Source organism: Cetorhinus maximus, chromosome 3, assembly GCF_964194155.1.
Source record: "Cetorhinus maximus chromosome 3, sCetMax3.hap1.1, whole genome shotgun sequence".
Lineage (NCBI taxonomy): Eukaryota > Metazoa > Chordata > Chondrichthyes > Lamniformes > Cetorhinidae > Cetorhinus > Cetorhinus maximus.
The window spans coordinates 161,034,417-161,059,134 of NC_135881.1; the positions used below are offsets into that span (position 1 = coordinate 161,034,417).

The 24,718-nt window shown below is 42.5% G+C and overlaps 1 protein-coding gene across 1 annotated transcript in view; it reads right to left on the minus strand.

Annotated features, from left to right (window-relative positions):
* Positions 1 to 24,718, minus strand: part of hivep1 (HIVEP zinc finger 1) — a 286,849-nt gene that overhangs the window by 117,352 nt on the left and 144,779 nt on the right. The window contains 1 exon segment of the mRNA XM_078539188.1: positions 4,180 to 4,263. Coding sequence (XP_078395314.1) covers positions 4,180 to 4,263 — 84 coding nt within the window.

Below are 24,718 nucleotides of genomic sequence, written 5' to 3' on the forward strand. Positions count from 1 at the left end.
TTCAGAGGCCCCACTCTGAGCATGTCAATGGAGCTGTAGCTGAATGATCTCAGCTGCGTAAGAATGCTCACTTTTGACAAGCTTTTCCAAGTGCATGGCCACTTCCCTCACACCCCTCCGGTACGTGCTTGAGAATTTCCTTCAGTCTGTGCTGCCTTGCCCCCTATGCCCCTGGCCTGACACACACTGGAGCCCTTGTCCTGGCACCACACTGAAAGCCAGCCAGGAAAAAATGACTTGCCTTTGCCCCCCTGTGAATGCATGGTGCCTCGTCCCTGAGGTCCTACGGGCGATGCTCGTAGGCGCTGTGTAAGGTTGCATGCACTCACCTCCGAGTTCCCCGAGAAGTTCATATTGCAAGGTGCACACCTTTTAAAGGCAGTCGTGAAGCATGCCTTTCTGAAGTCATGCTGACATGGGTGGTAAACTTGACATGGTGGGGGGGGAATGATTCTGGTGAGCAGGGCTAATAATTAGATGCAAATGTTTTAAAGTGATGTTTCCGACATACGGTAGCAAGAAACGCGGCCCGCCATTGACAGGTATAGCAGACGATCGCAACCTGATTTCATGACGGCGTGAAACTGATTTTTGGCCTTCTCACCATATTGATCACCATGATGCCCACCGGGACCAGAAAATTCTGGCTATTGTTGCAGAAAACTGTCCTGTACACACAAGAATTTTGCTACCTTTCTGCAATGAACTCATCTGCTTATCTCAATCGATATGCCAGCTAAAATTCTCCATTAAAACCACCCTGCCTTGGTTGTATGCTTGTCTGATCTCTACATTTACATAATCTGCTACTTCACATTTGCTACCAGGGGCCCTGCATAATTCCGAGCACAGTTTGTAATACTTCTCTATTTTTTAATTTTACTCCAAGTCTTCACTGCCTGCTTACCTCACATCATATCCTTAAGTAATTTCATACTGAATCATTAAGGCTACTCCTAGCCTCTACCCGTTTCCCTATCCTGACTGTCTCATAGCTATGTCTCAGTAACAGCTACCATGTCATGCCCTCCAATAGACCATAAGACATAGGAGCAGAAATTAGGCTATTCGGCCCATCGAGTCTGCTCCGCCATTAAATCATGGCTGATAAGTTTCTCAACCCCACTCTCCGGCCTTCTCCCCGTAACCTTTGATCCCCTTACCAATCAAGAACCTATCTATCTCCGTCTTAAATACACTCAATGCCATGGCCTCCACAGCCTTCTGTGACAATGAACTCCATAGATTCACTCTCTAGCTAAAGAAGTTTCTCCTCATCTCTATTCTAAACGATATTCCCTTTACTCTGAGGCTGTGCCCTCGGGTCCTAGTCTCTCCTGCTAATGGAAACAGCTTCCCCACATCCACTCTATCCAGGCCTTTCAGTATTCTGTAAGTTTCAATCAGATCCCCCCTCATCCTTCTAAACTCCATCGAGTATAGACCCAGGGTCCTCAAACGTTCATCATATGTTAAGCCTTTCATTCATGGGATCATTCTTGTGAACCTCCTCTGGACCCTCTCCAGGGCCAACACATCCTTCCTGAGATATGGGGCCCAAAATTGCTCATAATATTCTAAATGTGGTCTGACCAGAGCCTTATAAAGCCTCAGCAGCACATCCCTGCTTTTATATTCTAGTCCTCTCGAAATAAATGACAACATTGCATTTGTCTTCCTAACTACCGACTCAACCTGCAAGTTAACCTTAAGAGAATCCTGGACTAGGACTCCCAAGTTCCTTTGTACTCCAGATTTCTGAATTCTCTCCCCATTTAGAAAATAGTCTATGCCTCCATTCTTCCTACCAAAGTGCATGACCTTCCCCAAGTTGTATTCCATCTGCCACTTCTTTGCCCATTCTCCTAACCTATCTAAATCCTTCTGCGGCCTCCCAGCCTCCTCAATACTACCTGTCCCTCCACCTATCTTTGTATCATCTACAAACTTAGCCAGGATGCCCTCAGTTCCTTCATCTAGATCATTAATGTATAAAGTGAAAAGTTGTGGTCCCAACACTGACCCCTGCGGAACTCCACTAGTCACCGGCTGCCATCCTGAGAAGGACCCCCTTATCCCTACTCTCTGCCTCCTGCCAGACAGCCAATCTATCCATGCTAGTACCTTGCTTCTAACACCATGGGCTCTTATCTTACTGAGCAGCCTCCTGTGCGGCACCTTGTCAAAGGCCTTCTGGAAGTCCAAGTAGATAACATCCATTGGCTCTCCTTTGTCTAACCTACTCGTTACCTCCTCAAAGAATTCTAACAGATTTGTCAGGCATGACCTCCCCTTGATAAAACCATGCTGACTTTTCCCTATTTTACCATGCACTTCCAAGTATTCTGAAATCTCAGAATAAGTGGGATTGTGCCTGCAATTCATTCATTTTGTCCTTTATACGAAGTGTTTGTGTAAAGAGTGCTTATTGGGCCATGCACTTTAACCTATCCATCTGTTCCAGAGGTGTTTTCCCTCATACTTTTCTTATTTCTTTCTCTTGATTTAATTACTTTACGGCTTTTAGTTTTCTCTTTACCAGTAGTGCCTCATGGACAATTTTTGATGATTACTCTGTTGCTTTTCATTTGTTTTATTAATGCTACCATTTTCAGTCGCGTCTTCAGCCCCCATTTTCCTGTTTAAAGTCCTTGTGACAACCCTAGTTTCAGCCCAGTTCAGGTGGAGTCCGCCCCAATGCTATAGTTCCTTCCTGCCAAGTACTAGAGTTTATGTCCCATGAAATGGCACCACTCAAGCTCATACCATTCCCTCAGCCACTTGTTCACCTCCTTAATTCACTTATCCCTAAATCAATCTGCACATAATTCAGAGATTATAATTCCTTGAATTCGGTTTTTCTAATATAGCTCTTGACTCTTGGCACTCTGGGAAGTCTTGGGGCGCAGTAAGTAGGAACCCTGTCTCTAAGCCAGAAACTTCAGGTTCGAGTCCAATCTGAAGACTTGATGGCCAAGGAAGGTATGTTTATAACGTGATTAAGCAGGTTGATTTTCAACCTGCAAATCATTCCAACACATGGCAATGACAGGCAGTAAGAGTGGGAGAGATTCCTGGTCAGCCATGTGATGGAAAGAAAGATGGAACCTCCACCGCCACCATCCATAGCTCCAGACTACAACATGTAAAAGTGCATGTTGCCATAATAAGTCTCACAACAACCCCGAGTGATCTGTGACCCCTGGTACTCTTCAAACAGAACCACTTGAGTATCTTTTCCTACGTTGCTAGGCCCAAGATGGACTCAATGACTGGATCCTCTCCTTCCCTCTCCAATATCCTTTCAGGGCAGTTCAAGTTATCCTTCGCTCTGGCACGAGGAAGGCAATGTAGCAAATGGACTCTCGATCTTGCTTACAAAGGATGCAATCCATCCCCCTAATTGTCAGAGGATAATTTTAAAGTTTGGAATGCACTCAATTACTTCCCTTCAACCGTTATATAATTTGCTGAAAAATACTGGCACCTGAACAACATGCACCATTATTAATCTGCAATTCAGCTAGCAATTTGTGGCAAGGAAGAGATACCCATCATGCAAATTGCCACAAATTGCTGGGCAATTTGTGTCATACCACTGTTAGCCCTTAACATTTCCATGAGCTTGATTAAGTTGTTGCACTTGCAGATTAACTGCCCACTAAACTCACCACCAAACACGGAGTCTCTTAATTTATGCTGTTAGGCAACATTAATCGCATTGATAAAAGTTCCTGTGACAGCCCTATTTATGCTTTCCACTAGGTCCCTATTCCCAGCAAAGTTCAGGTGGAATCTGCCCAATGGTATAGTCTCTGCCAATGAACCTCTCTGGCCCAACAACGAAACAATTAAAAGTATTTGCTTCAGGTAGTGAATTGTTATGGGTAGTTTAAATTATGTTCTTACTTTTCCTTTCTGCCTGTTTCTTGCCCACTTTCTTAATCCAATCTTTTTTTTTTGAAACTTTATCTTTCTTTTTCTGTACCTGATTTGACCTGTTTTCTCCTTTCCCTGACTGAAGATCATAAAAATGCTTTCCCTTTCATTTCCTTTAACTGAAGAGATCAAAGGATGATAATTAAATGTTCAATTTTTAGACACTGCAGATGACCAATTAAAATAAATCACACCAAGCTCTCTTTAAATTGCACAGTACATTTTGAACTTAAAACCAACCTTTTTTTGTGTCTTCAAGAAGTTGCAAATTTTTTTGGGCACCTTCAGTAACCTGCAGTTCTTTTTGAGCTTCTTGAATTTTGTCTGAAAATAAAAACAATTGAATGTTAATAAATATTTCCAATAAATTATAGTGCAAGTTTCACAATCACATCTGTAAAAGCATAAGTTGACACTTGATAAAGCGCAGGACAAATATCAACATGGATAAAATTCCATACTGGCAGTGGCTTTTCTCAAGTTGGAAATAAATGCATTTCTTGAATTGTTGACTTAAAATTCTGGTTGGCAGGGGAGTTAGGGACAGGATGAATAGTGTTCTTGACAACTGATTCAGAAGGTAACTCCATTCTGTAAAAGCTCAAATGTTAACATTCAGCCCATTATGTCTGTGTCAAGGTGCTAATCTAATTTATTGCCCTTCTTTGTCACAACTCCATGCATTTGTTCTGGTCATCTTGTATTGATTAGGTGTTTTTTGCTGCCAAATTGGGAAGTTATAAAAGTCATTATATGCACTACTCATAGTGCCCTTTCAAATTAACACCATTCACAGACTAAGTGGGTTACCCCATTTTTACTTTACACTTGCCGCACTAAATTTTATCTGGCCATTTACTTCACCCACATTGTCTTTTTGAATCAACTGTTCCTCCTAGTTTGACCACTTTGTATTCAATGCTTCCTGCTCTTTAGTCAATTTCTTCTCCATTCTCAGATTTACTCTGAAATCTCAGGTTTGAGCTAAATTATTAGCTTTTGTGTATGGAATTTTGCCGTGATTTTTGGAAGCTGAGGTTCTCTATGTCATAGGGTTTCCCACAGTGCACTCTATCAAAAAAGATGAAAAAGGTTGACAATGTAAAATTTTCCTCTTCTGAATCTGAATTAACTGCTGTTTACTATATGATCATTGCCATAAAACTGAAGTTTATTCCTGATATAATTAATTCTATCATTTTACACATTTTTGAAGGCAGATTAATGGGTTTGCAACAGCAGCCTAAATTACCTAATCCCTCTTGCTACTTGAGCAATGTGCGCTTACATGAATAGCGAGTGGAGTAGAAGTTGTTCTACTTTGTGTCCAGCCGCGTCTAAGTCAGTTCTGATAGCAGCTGACGTCAACTCTGGATGCTAAACATGGAACAAAGTTCCATTCTTAAGCTCCAATATCCTTGTTTTAAATAATATTTAAAAGATCAAGATGCATTTCAGTTCTCAAAAATGATAAAAACCCCAGTATACAAGATCTGCAATATGCTGGTTATGGAATCGAAATCTGCTCAGTTCCTTAACTCACAAAACTTCTGGAAGAAAGGGTCTTAACACGATAAGATTACCAAATTGAATAATGAACCGAAATGTTCAGCACATCTTCTAAAGTATTTGCAAGGGCTAATTTCAAGAGTGTAAACATATTCATGAGGATAATTAATGTAGCTTTTTATAATTCCAATTTAATAACCCATTATTTGGGTATGTTGCAGATTCGAATGTAGAGCCAAAAAGTAGCAGCAAATGAAAAGAAATGGGTGCCCAAAAATCCAGGCAAATTGGAAATATCTACTTATTTCAATCATTATTAAAACAAAGTTTTAAAAAATGCAATCGTTAAGCAAAATGGCACTGGAGTTAAAATCAGGCTTCATACATATCTTGCAGACAGAAACACACGAAGAAAGAACAGACTTTCATATATGTAGCACCTTTCATGGCTTCAGGGTGTTTCAAAATGCTTCTCAGCTATTGAAATACTTTTTAAAGTGCAGTCATAATTTAGGAAAACATGACTAGGATTGCCAACTTTGTCTGGACAGATTCCAGGAGGTATCACATGACCTTTTAAGTTAATCTGCCCTTCCCCAGATTCCTGCCATTTGTCACCCAGCCAGGTTAAGAATAGTGGAGTCCAAGGCTGCCCCATGTCCCCAGGCCCAGGAACTCATATATTTCAGGCTGAGTCCCACTCCTGCTTCGCACCCTGCTCGGAAATGGGTGGCCTTTCAGCAAGAACTAATCCTGTAATGTGGCACTCCCCACTTGCACTTCTTCCGCCTCAGAAGCACCATGGTCGGCATAGAGTTCCAAAATAAAGCTCAGACTCTTCTAGAGTGACGGCCTCAACCTGGCTCTGGGGACCAACATCTTTACCAGCCCCCTAGACAAAAGTTTCGGCTGCCTGTGAATTCCATCTGCTCATTTACTGTATGTTTACCCACTGAAAATTTGCATATCCTAAATCTCCTGGATTGCTTTCAATGGTCACTGGGAGATAGATGCTGATTCTGGAGGACTTCCAGCCAATCCGGAGGCCCCCTCCCACAACTCTTTCTCCGGTACATCGATGATTACTTCGGTGCTGCTTCATGCTCTCGTCGGGACCTGGAAAAATTTATTAATTTTGCTTCCAATCTCCACCCCTCCATCATCTTCACATGGTCCATCTCTGACACTTCTCTTCCCTTCCTTGACCTCTCTGTCTCAATTTCTGATGATAGACTGTCCACCAATATCCATTACAAGCCTACTGACTCCCACAGCTACCTCGACTACAGCTCCTCACACCCCGCTTCTTGTAAAGACTCCATCCCATTCTCTCAGTTCCTTCGCCTCCGTCGCATCTGTTCTGATGACGCTACCTTCAAAAACAGCTCCTCTGACATGTCCTCCTTCTTCCTTAACCGAGGTTTTCCGTCCACGGTCGTTGACAGGGCCCTCAACCGTGTCCGGCCCATATCCCGCGCATCCTCCCTCACGCCTTCTCCTCCTTCCCAGAAACATGATAGGGTCCCCCTTGTCCTCACTTATCACCCCACCAGCCTCCGCATTCAAAGGATCATCCTCCGCCATTTCCGCCAACTCCAGCATGATGCCACCACCAAACACATCTTCCCTTCACCCCCCCTGACGGCATTCCGTAGGGATCGTTCCCTCCGGGACACCCTGGTCCACTCCTCCATCACCCCCTACTCCTCAACCCCCACTTATGGCACCTCCCCATGCCCACGCAGAAGATGCAACACCTGCCCCTTCACTTCCTCTCTCCTCACCGTCCAAGGGCCCAAACACTCCTTTCAAGTGAAGCAGCATTTCACTTGCATTTCCCCTAACTTAGTCTACTGCATTCGTTGCTCCCAATGCGGTCTCCTCTACATTGGAGCGACCAAACGCAAACTGGGCGACCGTTTTGCGGAACACCTGCGGTCTGTCCGCAAGAAAGACCCAAACCTCCCTGTCGCTTGCCATTTTAACACTCCACCCTGTTCTCTTGCCCACATGTCTGTCCTTGGCTTGCTGCATTGTTCCAGTGAAGCCCAACGCAAATTGGAGGAACAGCACCTCATCTTCCGACTAGGCACTTTACAGCCTTCTGGGCTGAATATTGAATTCAACAACTTTAGATCTTAAACTCCCCCTCCCCCCATCCCCACTCCGTTTCTTCCCCCCCCCCACCCCTTTTTCTTCAATAATTTATATAGATTCTTCTTTCCCCACCTATTTCCATTATTTTTAAATCTAAACTAAAACCTTGTTAGTCTTTCCACCCCACCCCCACTAGAGCTGTACTTTGAATATCCTGTCTTCCATTCTTAATTAGCACTTTTCTCAGACAAATGTCACCACCTTCGACACCTCTTTGATCCTTTTGTCTGTGACATCTTTTGATTATCTGCTCATCTCCACAATCACCACACCCTCAATGTGTCTCTCCCGCCACCCCCCCCCCCCCACCCCCCCACCCATCTTAAACCAATTTATATTTCTCCCTTCTTCTAACTATGCCTCAGTTCTGCCGAAGGGCCATGAAGGCTCGAAACGTTAACTGATTTCTTCTCCGCCGATGCTGCCAGACCTGCTGAGTTTTTCCAGGTAATTCTGTTTTTGTTTCCCACTGAGTAAAGGCTGACACCCCATATTAGTGAGCATTTGTCACCTGTTAATAGGTAAACAAGTTAAGCAGTACTGTTTCAACATTTAGTTGCCTATTCACAGGTAATTGAAGAAAACAAAGAGAGAAAACTAAGTATTATAACACAGTACTCCTTTTTAGGATTTTTAGAATGCATTATTTAAAAGGGACTGAGTTGTGCATTGCACAATGAAGCATTGACATGGACTCCAAGTAGCTGGCGTAGCTGTTCCCATTGGCCTTTGTTTAGTGTTTTAGATGTTTAGAATATTGAGACCAATATGCTAGTCAATTGAGCTAGAATGTTTGTGGAGGAAAATTCACACCTGGCTTGAGAACCCCTCTTCCTCAGGGCAATGCTCAAAGACCTGTGGCTCCAGGATTGGCTTGCTGAGTTACTTGAGAACAGACAAATCATGAGGTCTGGTCATCGTTTTGGGTAGGGATATAGTGCTGCTGGAGTGCACTGGAGCAGCGCTCCAGTACCTCCTATTTAAAGATTTTAATATTCACGGCTGTTTGTGTGTGACGAACCCCTAGGAATTTACCTTAACTAGAAGTTGGAGATTGGGAGTTAGGAGGCCAGGAACTACATTTCCTGCAAGTTCTCAGGACATTCACGCATGCACTGGCCAGGAACTGGCTGCACATGCACAGTTAGTGTTTTTTTCATTCTTCAGGCCAGGGAACAGCCCTGTGCGCCTGTATAGAAGAAAAGGAAGTAAAGAAGTGAAACAGTGTAAAATTACAGGTCAGCTGAGCTGAACAGGAGTGCCATTAGGGAGAGGGTGTCCCATGGAGCAGGACACAGGGAAAGAAAGGGACAGGGAGAGGTCCCAGAAGTAAAGTCCCAGGTCCATTGAGTCAAGAAAAATGACAGGAGCAGAGAAAAAGGCTCCAAGTTAAGGAATGAGCTGCGGGGAGCAGATGTGGAGCAAAGTGGAAGAAGCCGTGAAGATCTGTGGAGGCAGCCGAAGGTTGTTGACTCCTTACTGATGGAGCAGTGGTTTTCTGCTTGACACAGCTGAAGATCTGAAAGTGGAAAGCTTGGAAAGTGAAGCTTGAGTGTACATGGAGATCAGGGAGAAAGGAATCACGGAGGGCAAGATTGAAACCCTGGAGGTGAACAACGTGCCAAAACTACTTTCTGCTTCTGGCGCCGTTGCATTGCGCGCCAGTTGTCACCTGTTTAGAGTCTATGCATTTTGTCTTTTTTCCTTGATGCCCGGCTGTCGACATCTTGAAGTGGCAGGTTAACAGCTGATAAAATAAAATGGCCTAAAATCCATAGGCCTACTCAGTATTCACTGCCGCCTGAAGGGACAAAGGCCTCAATCTTAGCTCAGACAGAACAAAGCTCCAAGTAGAGAAATATACAGCTGAAAGAGAAAGATAGCGAGGTTATTTATAATTTATTTGAAGGGGCTGGAACTCCTGAAGTATCTTCTGCACAAGCTACTGCTTCTGAAGTTTATTTCACTCAGTTTAACCTAAGTTCACTATGGCAGCCTAATTTGGAATAATGAATAGGTAAATTGTATTCTCCTGCATTTTCTTGTGGCTCTTGAACAAAAGGACTAAAAACTCCACAGTTGGATTACGAGCTTTAGTCAGTCATACTGCTTAAGTCAAGTGGCAATTTAGCTGCTTAGGATTTGTGAAAAGACTTTGCTTGAGGTGTATCATAATCAACCAGTCTCCTCCTGTTCTCAGTAACAAATTCATGTTTCACATAACCGACCACAGGGACATAACACCCAGCCACTGTAGTAACTGTTGGCTATGGTTGAATTTTTTAAAATAGTGGAATAATTCCCACTTGAATGGGAACAATTCTGTGATCTTCTATGAGCATTGAAGCAGGGGTAAGCCATCCACCCTCGCAAGCCTGTTCTGCCACATGTTGGATCTGCATTTTAATTTCACCTTGGCTCCATATCCGTTAACCCTCACCGAGCAAAAATCGATCTCTCTGTTTCCTCCTGCATAGCACAGCTCATTGCTGCTGCAAGCAGCTCCATAACCTTTATGTCACACTGCCAGATATTTGGCCAGTTATCTGAGTGAGATTTGTCTAAGACTAAATACAGGACACCAATGCAAGTGAATTGCTAACAGCTGCTCACAGAAAACAGGACAATGTCTAAAATCTCCAAGCCCAAGAGCCTGCTTCATGCGTAATTGGGGGGAGGGGGGGGTGGTGTAATAATCAAACTTTCAAAACTGCCTGAAAACAACACAATGACCAAATAAAATCATAACCTCCTTTTGTAGAGAAAGTAAAGAAAGTAAAGAACATTCAAGTACTGTCAAGCTAAGTGATATGGAGAGGAGGGCTTCAGTGTTGGAACTGCCTCACAGTCCAAATTGACCACACAGTGTAATACTGAAACTGAGCTGGGTACAGGGCCAGGTCTGTGTTCCTGTGCTGATGTGTGCACGAAGAGGGATAAAACATATCCTTGGATAGACTATAAGGGTGAAAAACTTGGGTGTAAAGTGTGTGCAAACATTGGTAACAACACTTTTCAGGTCCAAGGGATTGAGACTTTCAAATGAATGGCATTTGTACCAAGTGTCTTACAATGGATCCAACCAGAGTGAATGTTTAAGATCGCTCAGAAAAAAAACTGAGAAACACAAATTGTCAAAAGCTCACATCACTCTGCAATGTGTCACTGAAAAAGCAAACAAAGACAAAGACATTCTTGGAAAAATTTGTGACAACATGAATGCATCTCATCCAAAGGCAGCTTGTTGTCCAGTTTTCCACTCTGCATACTACTTGGCTCAAAACAACAGGCCTTACTTTGACCACTTTGGCTTGCTGGAACTTCAAACCAAAAATGGTGTTGGCATGGGATTGGGTTGCATTCCTGCAGAAATTACTGACCACATAGCTCCCAAGATGAGGAAAAAAAATTGTCAGCATATCATAATAGAGGGTAAAAGCTCGATTCTTACTGATGAATCTAGAAGCCTAATTAACAAAACTGCTCTAATAGCTTATCTGAAATATGAAGTCATAAGCAGGATGATCCACACTTCCATGTTTTTAGATTTAATTGAACTTCCAGATCAAAAAGCTGATATAGTAGTTAAGTACCTTCCTGAATGTCTCGAGAAACATGGTTTTGATGACTCTTATCTGAAGCAGCATTTTGTAGCGTTTGCTAGTGATGGAGTGAGTGTTATACTGGGCACCAAATCAGGTATAGCCAACAGGCTTATGGAGCAATGTCCAGGTGTTATTATTTGACATTGCCTAAACCATAGGTTAGAATTTGCAGTGGCGATTCAGTGATAGAAGTTAGTGAAGTGAACCACTTCCATTCATTTATGGACAAATTATACTCTGTGTATAACAGGTCACCTCTCAATCAGAGGCACTGCTGAATTAGAACAAATTTCCAAAATAGACCACATTTTAAGTGCCAGACGGGTAGGAAGTTCATTTTGAACAGTGTCAGCTGTGTGGCACAACTATGAAACATTGTGTGCTCATTTTGAACTGCCAATGAAAGCTGAAACAAGGTTTGCCTTTGACAGGAAAACCTATGAGGGTCTGTTAAAGAGAATTTCCTCGAAACAGTTTCTCTTAGACTTAGCTCTGCTGTATGACATATTACATTAACTCAGCATGGTCTCAGAGTGTTTGCAGAAACTCACTACAATGATTGTGTATGCAGACAAGCTGAGCCTTCACGCTTTTTGCGTGGACTGAAAGAGCGACCTGGCACAAAAGCTCAAGGCCAAAGTTATAGTCGCACAGGGTAAGTTTGGAATGGTTTCGTTCGGGAACAACAGTAAGATTATCAGCATTAATTATCAGCAGTTTTTTTAACCAGTCTCGTTAATAATTTAGAAAATCAAATGTTCACAACTATGTCATTGAAAGGCTCTCTTTCAGCCTCTGAAGCCCAATCCAGTTATGCATCTCTGATCAACCAATTGCATGTTCTTGACCAAGACTATTGGCCAGCTAAAATGCCACCAGGTTATGGAGAATTGGCAATATCTTCTCTCTGCAAGCTGTTTAAATGGTCATCTACTTCTGTAATCAATGCATTCAGAGATTTTGTGGAGGAAGCTGGACTATGCACTCCTCAGGATTTACGACCATTACTAAATTATACACAAGTAATTCTAAGCAACGTTGCAGAATGTGAACAAGAATTCAGTCAAATGAATTTAATAACACCAACACACTCATGAATTCTCATAAGCCAATATTATCATTTATGTTCATAAGACTACATGGAACCACCACCACCCACCACCTACCACCCCATAATGAAAAAACCAATGATTCAAAATACTGCACTGTTCAAAGTAAAATGCCTACTAGCACTAATATTTTTCACTTAAAAAGCATAGTTTTACGGATTTTTGGGGATTCAAATGATTAGCACATAGGAAAACAACGTAATAGTAGATTTAGAAATATGGCCAACATTTCCTTAGAGCTCCTGCACCTCAGAATTTGGCACCACACTCCTGGTTTTGAGTAATTAGCGATGACAACAACAATAATTTATAATTTAGGTTGCAAATTCTAAATTGAGAGCAAGATTTTTTTTCAAAGGAATCCTTTTAAGAATATGCAAATGATAAATCCCTTTGCATATTATCTGCAGATGCACTACATATGTGGCATCAGCACAAAAACATAAGCAAGCAACTTAGGAAAGCAACATGGTTCTCTGGAATATTCTGGGAAAATAGCAGTAATGATTTTTACCTATTTAACCTATTTAAACTCTCATTTCTAGCTCTTGACTGGAATACATCTACACAAACAAACAAGCAGACTATATGTCAAAGAATATGAGAACCTGGCCAGAAAATAGAGTGGTGGATTCCAACCAACACAATGTGACATTCTGATGTACAATAGGCTTATAATATAAAATGCAGCCCTTTGAATTTTTCAGTACAAGTCAATTGACCTACGGCATCAGGTTACAATGATCAATCTACTGCACTCTTTGTGAAATCCAAAAAACAGCAATAGAGTCATGACTATTGATGCAATACACCATTGTTGCACTGAATCTATTAATGATGGTACATAAACATTCCAAAGTGCACAAGATTTACAAATCTTTCATACAGAGCATTTGCAATAGGTTTGGCCACTTTTTAAAAATAGGTTTGGTTTAAAAAAATGACATCTGTTGTGTGAAGTCAACACACAATTTTGTGAAATGTTTGGTTAGAGGAGAAAGCATTAACAACTCAGGCGTGTTTGTACGTTATGCACGTGGAATAAGTTCTGGTCAGGGGTGGTCAGGATACTTTGGCAACGGTTTCCGGGGCTTAATGGTGTCGGGTGATGTCAAAAGGACTTTTAAAAAATTATTTCATCCATGGAATATGGCTGTCACTAACAAGGTTACCATTTATTGCTGATCACTAATTGCCCTTGAGAAGGTGCTGTGAGCCACCATGCTTAACTGCTGTGATCTGTGCAGTGCTGCTAGTTAGGGAGTTCCTATGATTTTGACCTAGTAACAATGAAGGAATAGAGGTATATTTCCAAGTCAGGATAGTATGTGACTTGGAGGGGAACATAACACCGTAAGAAATAGGAGGAGTAGATCACATGGCCCTGCGAGTCTGCTCCGACACTCATCAGGATCATGGCTGATATTCTGCCTAAATTCCACTTTCCCGCCTGCTCCCCACATCTCTTGATTCCCTGAAACCATAAATCTGTCTATTGCAGCCTTGAATATACTCAGCAATGGAGCATCTACCCAAAGGTTCACAAGTCGCTGGGTGAAGAAGTTTCTCTTCATTAGAGTCCTTAATGATAGACACTTTGCATTGTGACTTCACCCTGATGTTCTAGATTCCTCAGCAAAGTGAAACAACCTTAGTGTTTAACCTGTCAAACTCCTTCAGAATCTTGTATGTTTCAATGTGATCACCTCTCATTCTTAGAAAATCCAGAGAGTATGGGCCCAATTTGCTCAGCATCTCATCACAGGTCAACCCTCTAATCTCAGGCACCAATTTAGTGAACCTTCTTTGCAAGTTTATCCTTCCATAGATATGGAGACCCAAACTGAGCATAGTGCCCCAGGTGTGGTCTCACCCAAGCCGTATATGATGGGCCCTAAGGCTTCCTTACTAGGAACGTTGGGCTTAAGAGCAGGGGTTGGCCATTCGGCCCTCCAAGCCTGCTGCAACATTCAATAAGATCATGGTTGATCTGACTGTAGTCTCAACTCCATTTTCCTGTCTACCCCCATAACCCTTGACTCCCTTGTCCATAAAAAAATGTCTAACTCAGCCCTGAATAAATTCACTGACCCAACCTCCACTGCTTTCTGGAGAAAAGAATTCAACAGACTAGCGCCCCTCTGAGAGATAAAAAATCATCCCCATCTGAAAAGCGAGACCTCTTATTTTTAAACTGTGTCCCCTAGTTTTAGTCTCTCCCACAAGATGAGACATCTGCCCAGTGTCCACCCTGTCAAGTCCCCTCAGATCTTATATGTTTCAATAAGTTCACCTCTCATTCTTCTAAATTGCAGTGGATACAGGCCCAACCTGTTCAACCTTTCCTCATAAGATAAACACTTCATCCCAGGAGTGAGTCGAGTGAACCTCCTCTGAACTGCTTCGAACGCAATTATATCCTCTTTCAAATAAGGAGCCCAAAACTATACACAGTACTCCAGGTGTAGTATCACCATGGCTCTGTAGAGCTGCAGTAAAACTTCCCCACTTTTATATTCCATTCCCCTTGCAATAAACACCAATGTCCATTTGTCTTTCTAATCATTTGCTGTACCTGCATACTAACTTTTTGTGATTCATGTGACAAGACACCCAGATTCTTCTGTATCACTGAGTTCTGCAATCTTTCTCCATTTAAATAATATACTGCTTTTCTATTTTTCTTGCCAAAGTGGACAAATTCATTCTCTCACATTATACTCCTGCCAAATTTTTGTCCACTCACTTAATCTATCTATATCTCTTTCTAGATTCTTTAGTTCCACTTGACAACTTACTTCCTCACCTATCTTGATGCCATTGGCAAATTTAGCTATCATACGTTGTACATGGACTTTCAAAAGGCACACAACAAACTTGAGAGAAAAGTTATTGCTCATGGAATAAAAGGGACAGTGGCAATGTGGATACAAAATTGGCTGAAAAATAGGAAGAGTAATGGTCAATGGGTATTTTTCGGGCTGGAGGAAGGTTTGTAGTGGAGTTCCCCAGGGGTATTGGGATCCTTGCCTTTCCTGATATATATATTAATGAGCTAGATCTTGGTGTGCAGGGGACAATTTCAAAGTTTGTGGATGATACGAAGCTTGGGAGTGTTGTGAACTGCAAGGAGGATGGTGTGGAACTTCAAGGGGACATAGACAAGTTGTTGGAGTGGGCAGATAGGTTGCAGATGAAGTTCAATGCAGAGAAGTGTGAGGTGATGCATTTTGGTAGGAAGAACATGGGCAGACAACATAAAATAAGGGGTGAAATTTTGAAGGGGGTGCAGCAGGAGCAGAAAGACCTGGGTGTATATGGGCACAGATCATTGAAGGTGACAGGGCAGGTGGAGAGAGCAGTTGATAAAGTATATAGCACCCTGGGTTTCATTACCAGGGGCATAGAGTACAACAGGAAGGAGGTTATGCTGAATTTATATAAGACACTCATTAAATCTCAGCTGGAGTATTGTGTACAGTTCTGGGCGCCACGTTATAGGGAGGATGTGAACATATTGGAGAGAGTGCAGAAGAGATTTACAAGAATGGTTCCAGGGATGAGAAACTTCAGCTATGACGATAGATTGGAGAGGTTGGGACTGTTCTCCTCGGAGAGAAGGTGGCTAAGAGGAGATTTGATAGAGTTGTTCAAAATCATGAGGGGGCTGGACAGAGTAGATAGTTCCCGCTCGTACAAGGATCAAGAACAAGAGGGCACAGATTTAAGTGATTTGCAAAAGAAGCAAATGTGATGTGAGAAAAAACTTTTTCACACAACGAGTGGTTCGGGTCTGGAATGCACTGCCTGGAAGTGTGGTGGAGGCAGGTTCAATTGAGGCATTCAAGAGGGCATTAGATGATTATTTGAATAGAAACAATGTGCAGGGGTTTAGGAGAAAAGGCAGGGCAATGGCACTAGGTCATAATGCTCATTTGGAGAGCCGGTGCAGACACGATGGGCCAAATGGCCTGCTCCTGTGTCATTAAAATTCTGTGATTTTAGTCCCTTATAGTTTGTAAATAGTTGAGGCCCCAGCACTGATCCCTGCGGCACTCTAGTTATATGTTGCTGACCTGAAAAAGAACAATTTATCCCTACTCTCAGCTTCTTGTTAGCTAACCTGCCCGTTATCCATGCTAATATGTTACCCCCTACACCATGAGCTCTTATTCTATGTAGTAAGCTTTGATGTGGCACCTTATCAAATGCCTTTTGGAAATCCAAGAACACCAAATCTACAGGTTCTCACTATCTACCTTGCTTGTTACTTCCTGAAAGAGTTCTAATAAATTAGTTAAACGCAATTTCCCATTCACAAAACCGTGTTGATGCTGTCTGATCCCGTTATCATTTTCTAAGTAGCCTGCTAAAATCTCCATAATAATGAATTCTAGCAATTTCCCTATGACAGATGTTGGCTAACTGGTCTATAGTTTCCTGCTTTCTATCTCACTTCTTTCTTAAATAAAGGTATTACATTCGCTATTTTCAAATCTGGTGGGACCCTTCTAGAATCTAAGAAACTTTGGAAGTTTATAACCAATGCCTCTACCATCTCTACAACCATTTCATTTAAGACACTATGATGCAGGCCATCAGGTCCTGGGGGCTTGTCAGTCTTTCGGTCTAATAGTTTTCTCAGTACCTTTTCCCTGTTGATGGTGATTGTTTTAAGTTCCTCCCTCCCTTTCACCTCTTGATTTTCAAGTATCTTTGGGAAGTTTTCTAGGTCTTCTATAGTAAAGAGACACAAAATACCTTATTCTCCAGTCCCCTTGCAATAAGGAGTCAACAGTGCATCTTGCAGATGGTACATGGATGGAACAAATGTTTAAGATGATGGAAGGGTGCCAATCAAGCAGGTTACTTTGCTCTGCATGGTTTTGAACTCCTTGAGTGTTGTTAGAGTTGCACTCATCCAAGAAGTGCAGAAAATTTCATCAAACTTCTGGTTTATGCCTTTTAAGTCATGAGTCAGGAGATGAGTTGCTTGCTGTAGAATACCAAACCTCTGACCTGTTCTTTTAACATAGTATTTATGTGGTAGGTCCAGTTAAGTTTCTGGTTATAGGTGACCACTTGTGTAGCAAGAATGTTATTTGCCACCTATCGACTCAACCCAAATGTTGGCCAGTTGTTACGCATGTGGACATGGACTGTTTTGTAATCTAAGGAATTGCAAATAGTACTGAACACTGTGCAATAATCACCAAACATCCCCATTCATTTCTGACCTTATGACAGAGGGAAAGTCATTGAGGAAGCAGCCAAAGATGGTTTGGCCTATAGGAAATCCTGCACCAATGTTCTGGGGCCTTCTTTGACGTTTTTGTTTAGGTGTGGTGGGCATAGAGACGACTGGATATCTCATTAGCTGTTGAGGGCCCACTTGCCCGCTTTCCCAACAGGCAGAGATACTATCCTTTAAAAAACTTTCCATTTCAGTCTTTTTGTGACTCATTTTTGGGGGGTGCAAGTAGGAGAAATTGAGTAGACAATCCACTTGAAGTTACAGCATTTTTTCTAAATATTGAAGAACATCCTGAGAAACAATACTTTACATTTCTTCGCCCCCAAAAAAGTTGCACGGCCATTAACCTGATGCTCTTGAACATAAATTTGATCTTGACCCCACTCAAGCTTAGAATCTTTCAAATGCTGCTCTTCAGTTTCCTAAAAACATTAGTAGATACCAAAAATGTGTTCAAGTTCATCTAACTTTAAACCCTATTCACAAAGTCATTCTTGGGTTCATGTTTTATTTATGCCGGTTTCCTAGTCTGTCTAACTAATGGCAGCTAGTGGGTTAAGTGCATAAGGATAAAATAATTTACACTTTCTCAAGTTAGACCGAGTATAGTGTTTTGAGAGGTGTGCTAGAACAGTTATTTGTTGAGGAACTTTCAATGGTTTTGGAGGTAACCAAATGGCGCAGTTTATCCATGCCTTTTCTTTGATACTCTTTGTAGTTTTTTTTATTCATTCTTGGGATGTGAGCTTCGCTGGTCAGCATTTATTCCCCAGTCCTAATTGCTCTTGGGAAGATGGCAGTGGGCCACATTCTTGTGCTGCTGCAATCCATGTGGTATAGGAATACCCACACTGCTGTTAGGGAAGGAGTTCAAAGATTTTGACCCAGAAACAGTGAAAGAATGGTAATATAGTTCCAAGCCGAGATGGTGTGGAACAAGGGGGGGATCTTGCAGTTTGTGGTGTTTCCGTATGTCTGTTGCCCTTATCTGCGTCTGCTTTTTGGGCACAGAGGGAAAATTGGTCTTCGGTAGTGGACAAAACAGGCAATAATGAATCCATTGACACAGAGAAAAAATTGGATGGACAGTAAGTCAGGCTGGCGTTTGCTATCACCCATTTTTTGCTACTGCCAACAGTCAATTTCACACACTATATTTGTTATTACCATAGGATGTGCATTAAACGTATGACACAGCTGAAAGAAATAAAGGAAAACTATTTTAAAATAATAGTTGATGCCTCAGACTCCAAGGCCAGAATTTTCTAGACCTGTTGACAACAGGTGTCATGGCGGGCAAGGTCGCGAGAAGGCAAAAAATCGGTTTCATGTCATCATGGCAATGGTCCATTCCACCCGTCAATGTTGGGCCACATTTCCCACCACCATATGTCAGGAACCTAATTTCAACATTTTATGCAAGCCCTGCTCGCCGGAATCATAACCCCATCACAGAATCACAGAATCTCACAGTGCAGAAGAGGCCCTTCCGCCCATCAAGTCTGCACCGACACGTGAGAAACACTTGACCTATCTACCTAATCCCATTTACCAGCACTTGGCCCATAGCCTTGAATGTTATGACGTGCCAAGTGCTCACACACGTACTTTTTAAAGGATGTGAGGCAACCCGCCTCCACCACTCTCCCAGGCAGCGCATTCCAGACTGTCACCACCCTCTGGGTAAAAAGGCTTTTCCTCACATCCCCCCTAAACCTCCTGCCCCTCACCTCGAACTTGTGTCCCCTCGTGACTGACCCTTCAACTAAGGGGAACAGCTGCTCCCTATCCACACCCCTCATAATCTTGTACAACTCGATCAGGTCGCCCCTCAGTCTTCCTTGCTGCAACGAAAACAACCCAAGTCTATCCAACCTTTCTTCATAACTTAAATGTTCCATCCCAGGCAACATCCTGGTGAATCTGCACCCTCTCCAGTGCAATCACATTCTTCCTATAACGTGGCGACCAGAACTCCACACAGTTAACCTCAGTGTTAACCACCCGGCCAATCTTTGTGTCATCCGCAAACTTACTAATCCTACCCCCCACATAGTCATCTATGTCGTTTATATAAATGACAAATAATAGGGGACCAGCACAGATCCCTGTGGTATATCCACTGGACACTGGCTTCCAGTCACTAAAGCAGCCTTCTGTCATCACGCTCTGCCTCCTACAACTAAGCCAATTTTGAATACACCTTATCAAATTACCCTGTATCCCATGTGCACTTGCCTTCTTTATAAGTCTCCCATGTGGGACCTTGTCAAAAGCTTTGCTGAAATCCATATAAACTACATCAGCTGTACTACCCTCATCTACACACCTGGTCACCTCCTCAAAAAATTCAATTAAATTTGTTAGGCATGCCCTCCCTTTGACAAAGCCATGCTGACTATCCCTGATCAAACCTTGCCTCTCCAAGTGGAGATAGATTCTCTCCTTCAGAATTTTCTCCAATAGTTTCCCTACCACTGATGTGAGACTCACTGGTCTGTAGTTCCCTGGCTTCTCTCTACAACCCTTCTTAAATAACGGAACCACATTAGCTGTTCTCCAGTCCTCTGGCACCTTCCCCACGGCCAGAGAGGAATTAAAAATTTGGGCCAGAGCCCCTGCAATCTCCTCCCCAGCAGTCTGGGACAAAAATCATCCGGACTTGGAGATTTGTCCACTCTTAAGCCTGCTAACACCTCCAATACCTTGTCATTCCTGATATCAATTTGCTCAAGAACCTCGCAGTCTCTCTCCCAGAGTTCCATACTTTCATCCTCATTCTCTTGGATGAAGACGGATGTGAAGTATTCGTTCAACACTCTACTGATGTCCTCTGGCTCCACCCATAGATTGTCCTCTTGGTCCCTAATGGGCCCTACTCTTTCCCAGATTATCCTCTTCCCATTGATATACTTATAGAACATCTTGGGATTTTCCCTACTTTTAACAGCCAGAGCTTTCTCATATCCACTCTTTGCTCTCCCCATGCTGGATCATCCGGGCATGTCAGCGTGATTGCACACTGACATGTTTCACAACAGTACATAAGCAACATGCACCTGGCAAGCCGCACTTTGCTCGGGACTTCGAGGTTTGTGCTCCTACAATGCTTCCGGCAGTACTCGCGGTAATCAGCGCCAGTCTTTGCAGGCAGCACCACATCACTTTTAGGGGGGGATCACAGGCAGGTCTCTACATACCAGACCAGCCATAAGTTGGGGGTGGATTTTCAATTGCTACAGGGCTAGGGCCTGCTTGAGGAAAGGGGGAAAGTGGCCTCAGGCAAGGGATGAAGCTGCAGGGTGAGGGCTGTACTGGGGAAGGGGGATATCCCAGGGGGTGTGCAAGTGGTCTATGCAAGTTTCCTCAAGATGGTGAGGATTGAGGAGGTAGTCTTCAGAGGAGATGAGGCCAGAGAGAGATGTGAGGGTGAGAGAGTAAATGGTGATGTCCCTTGAGCTGGCAGTGAGTGAGGTGCCAGCGAATATGTGATGGCCTTGTGAGTGTGGGAGTTTGGAGTGATAAGATGGTTGCCACACCCTGGTGGCATGGATAAGGTCATTCATCCATTTTCTTCATTGGGTGGCCGACCTTTCGTGTGCGGCATTGGCACTGACCTCCACTGCCATGGCCTCCCAAGCTGAAGTGGTAAGACTAATGGGCCTCCTGTGGCCAGAGCACGGGTAGAGGACATCACGGCGGGCCTCCACGGTATCCAGAAGGCATCCCAGAGATGCGTCACTGAATCAGGGAGCGGCACTCTTCTTGGATTTGGAACCATGACTTCACCAGAGCAGTCCTGGGCTGCAAGCATTGAGAAGTGTGCACATGGCTGCAGTTTAAATATGGCGTCTTGCGAGAGGAATCGGTGAGGTAGTGGCGTGGTGCGATAATCAGAGGTGCCCGCCAGTGAGATGGTGTTTCCCCTATGGCTGCATAATTGATGAGGCAGGAATGGGACAATATGGCACGAAAACCCACCATTGCGGCTGCCGGGTAAAACGACATTTCTCTCCCCTCCTCCCCCACCCTGTGCAAATCTGGGACTATCCCACCCTAGAGTCTGAAAGAATAATATGTTCAGGTCAGACAGGAAAGGTTTACAAGGTTTGTTCTTTAGGAAAACAATCACGTGCCCTCTATGTATACCAGTGCAAAGCACAAGTATCACAGACTTTCAGTACACCCTGTTATTGAGGGAACTCAAGCAATCAACAAAAACCATTAAAAAATCCCTGAGGATATGGTATCCTTATAATTAATTAAGTTCACTTGATGGTGGCCAATTATTTTCCAGGCAGAAAATAAGGTAATTACACCAAACTTTCAACCTTCCTTTTCCATCAGGTTGACAGTGATTTTCAAACAGCTGCTACATCAAGGAAGACAATTATTAACAATGAATTCAGTAGAATAAAAATTTAAAAATTTTTAAAAAAACAGCTATTAAAAAAAGACATTCTTTGCCAGTCAAGAGGTCTCTTGCTGAAGAAACAGTAATTGTAAGAAACAGAGCAAAAAGTTTAGTAAATCGGGTCTATATATTTTTTGGAATTCAGAAGAGCGAGATTGAAACGTACAAGATTCTGAAAGGGTAGATACTGAGAGGTTGCTCTAGATTCACTAGCCAGGGGAAACATGGGCACAACCTCATGTTAAGGGGACAATCGTTTAGGGCTGGGATGAGGAGAAATTACTTCATTCAAAAGGGTTGTGAATCTTTGGAATTCCCTATCCAAGAGGATTGTGGATGCTCCATCATTGAACACATTTAAGCATGAGATAGACAGATTTTTGATCTCTGATGGAATCAAGGGAAACAGGGAGCAGGTGGGAAAGTGGAGTTGAAGCCAAAGATTGTATTAAATGGCAGAGAAGCCTAGGTGGGCCATATGGACTACTCCTGCTCCTATTTCTTATGTTCTTATTCTTTTGTGACACAAACATCCTAATAGCCGGATCTTATGGAAAGAACTTTCTGGAACTGCCTATAGTATTTAATAAACCAAATTAGTATACAATTATGCTATTTCAGGTTTATATTTATATTTATATATAAACTTATACATTTATATTTTATATTTATATTTTAGAATTAGCAAATTTAACATAATAAAAACTAGCTTTATTTTGGTTTATTTGACAAACTAATTCAACTAGCCGTACAAAAGCCAAATACTGCAAACATTTGAAATCTGAAATTAAAAGGGCGAAAGTTAATTCTTCCGGGTTGATGAATTTGTCACAACTGGAAAAGTTAGAGATGTTACAGGTTTTAAGCAAGTACAACAACAGGGAAAGATGGGAGGGAGAAGAACAAGAGAGAGGGTCAGGTTAGGATGAAAAGCTGAAGATGCGAGTTGACAAAAGGGATGCGCGGAAGGCAGAAGGAGATGGTGACAGGTATCATGTTGCATTATATTATGACCTTTCAGTCAATACTTTATATAAAAAACTGAACAAAAGGCTGCAAAAGATGGTTGCCCGAGGATCACCTGACTTCTTTTGTGGATTTAAATCACACCCTTGTCTCAAGAGGGAATAAAAGGAACCTTCCAGACTGATGTTGTATTAATTGCTTTCCTGAAACTAATTCAAAGAGTAATTTCAAATTGAATGGGTCATTCAAACACAAAGACACTAGCTGTCTCAAACTTTCAAGATGTCAAAAGGCAGCACAGGATATGAAATCAACACACCACCTTTTTTTTGGAAAAAGGGCATTGAACTTGTACCAGTGTCACATGATGAGAATTTTTTTTGTTATCCACTTTAAAAATTCAACAAGAAGACGCTTGCAAACAGAATTCCACTGCAATCCATCAAACCCTCAAGTCATCTAAGCAGCCAAGGTAACTGACAGTAATTCCTTGAAAGTGAGAGAAGGGCTCCCCTCAACCTGTTCCAACTTCAAGCTTACCTGAGAAGTAGGCTACAAATGCTTACTGAGAACCCTCTACTTTACAAGACTTCACAAAGCATCAATTTCACCTAAGAAACTACAGGCCTCCCTAGAGACTGAGATAACTATAAGTTGTAAGCATATTGTTTTACCTTCATCCATATCTAATCTTTCTGTGAGATAGTGTGTATGAGATGAGTTAGACACACATCACGATTTAAACATCCAGGGTAAGTGTATGATAATAAATAACCTTTTTTATTTTCAAGCTCACAAAAAAACTTGCTGCTGGAATCATTTGATTGGGACAATCACTCAGAGCCAGAAAACACATGCCCCTTACATACAAAAAATATTGATCACAGGCAGTAAGAAGGAACACACAAATTCTGTCCGTGACACAGGACAAAGAAACAAAAGTTGGGTCTAGAGAAGGTGCTAATAGAAAATAAATAGAATCATTATCAATAGTTGCTGTCCAAAAATAAAAGTAAGGACACGATCTGACAATGTTGAGTCTGGAAGGCTGTAAGTGCCTAATCAAACGATGAGGTATTGTTCCTCAAGCTTATGTCGCACTTCAATGGAACAATGTTGGAGACCAGGACAGAAAGGTCAAAATAGGTGTGGCTGGAGAATTAAAATGACTGGCGTCCAGAAGCTCAGGGTCACATTTACGGACTGACGGAGGTGTTCCACAAAGCAGTCACCCAATCTGCTTTTGATCCCTTCAATGTAGATAAGTCCAAACTGTGAGCAGTGGTTACAGCATACTAAGTTACAAGAGTATAAGTAAATTGCTCTTTCACTTGGAAGCAGTGTTTTGAGCCTTGAATGACAGGAATAGATGAGATAAAAGAATAAATGCTGCATCTCCTGCACTTGCATAGGAAGGTACCAAGGAAAGCAGAGGAGTGTTTCTGGGTGACTGAGGAGTGAGGAGTGAACCAGGGTGTTGAAGGTTTTCTGAAAGGGAAATTCAGCATTCTGAAAGGAAAAGGGAGGGGAGGTGAAGATCTGATTGGTGGCAGCATCACCACTGGAGGCAGTAGAAATTAGGGAAGATGATCCACTGAATGTGGAGGGGAGGTGGAAGATAAGGACAAGGGAAACAGATTCTGGGAGGGAAGGGATGAGAGCAGAAGTGTCAGAAAATGGAACAGACATGGCTTGTGGCACTGTCAACCACGGTCAGGTGAAATCCTCAGCTGTGGAGAAAGAATGGCATATGATATGGATGGTG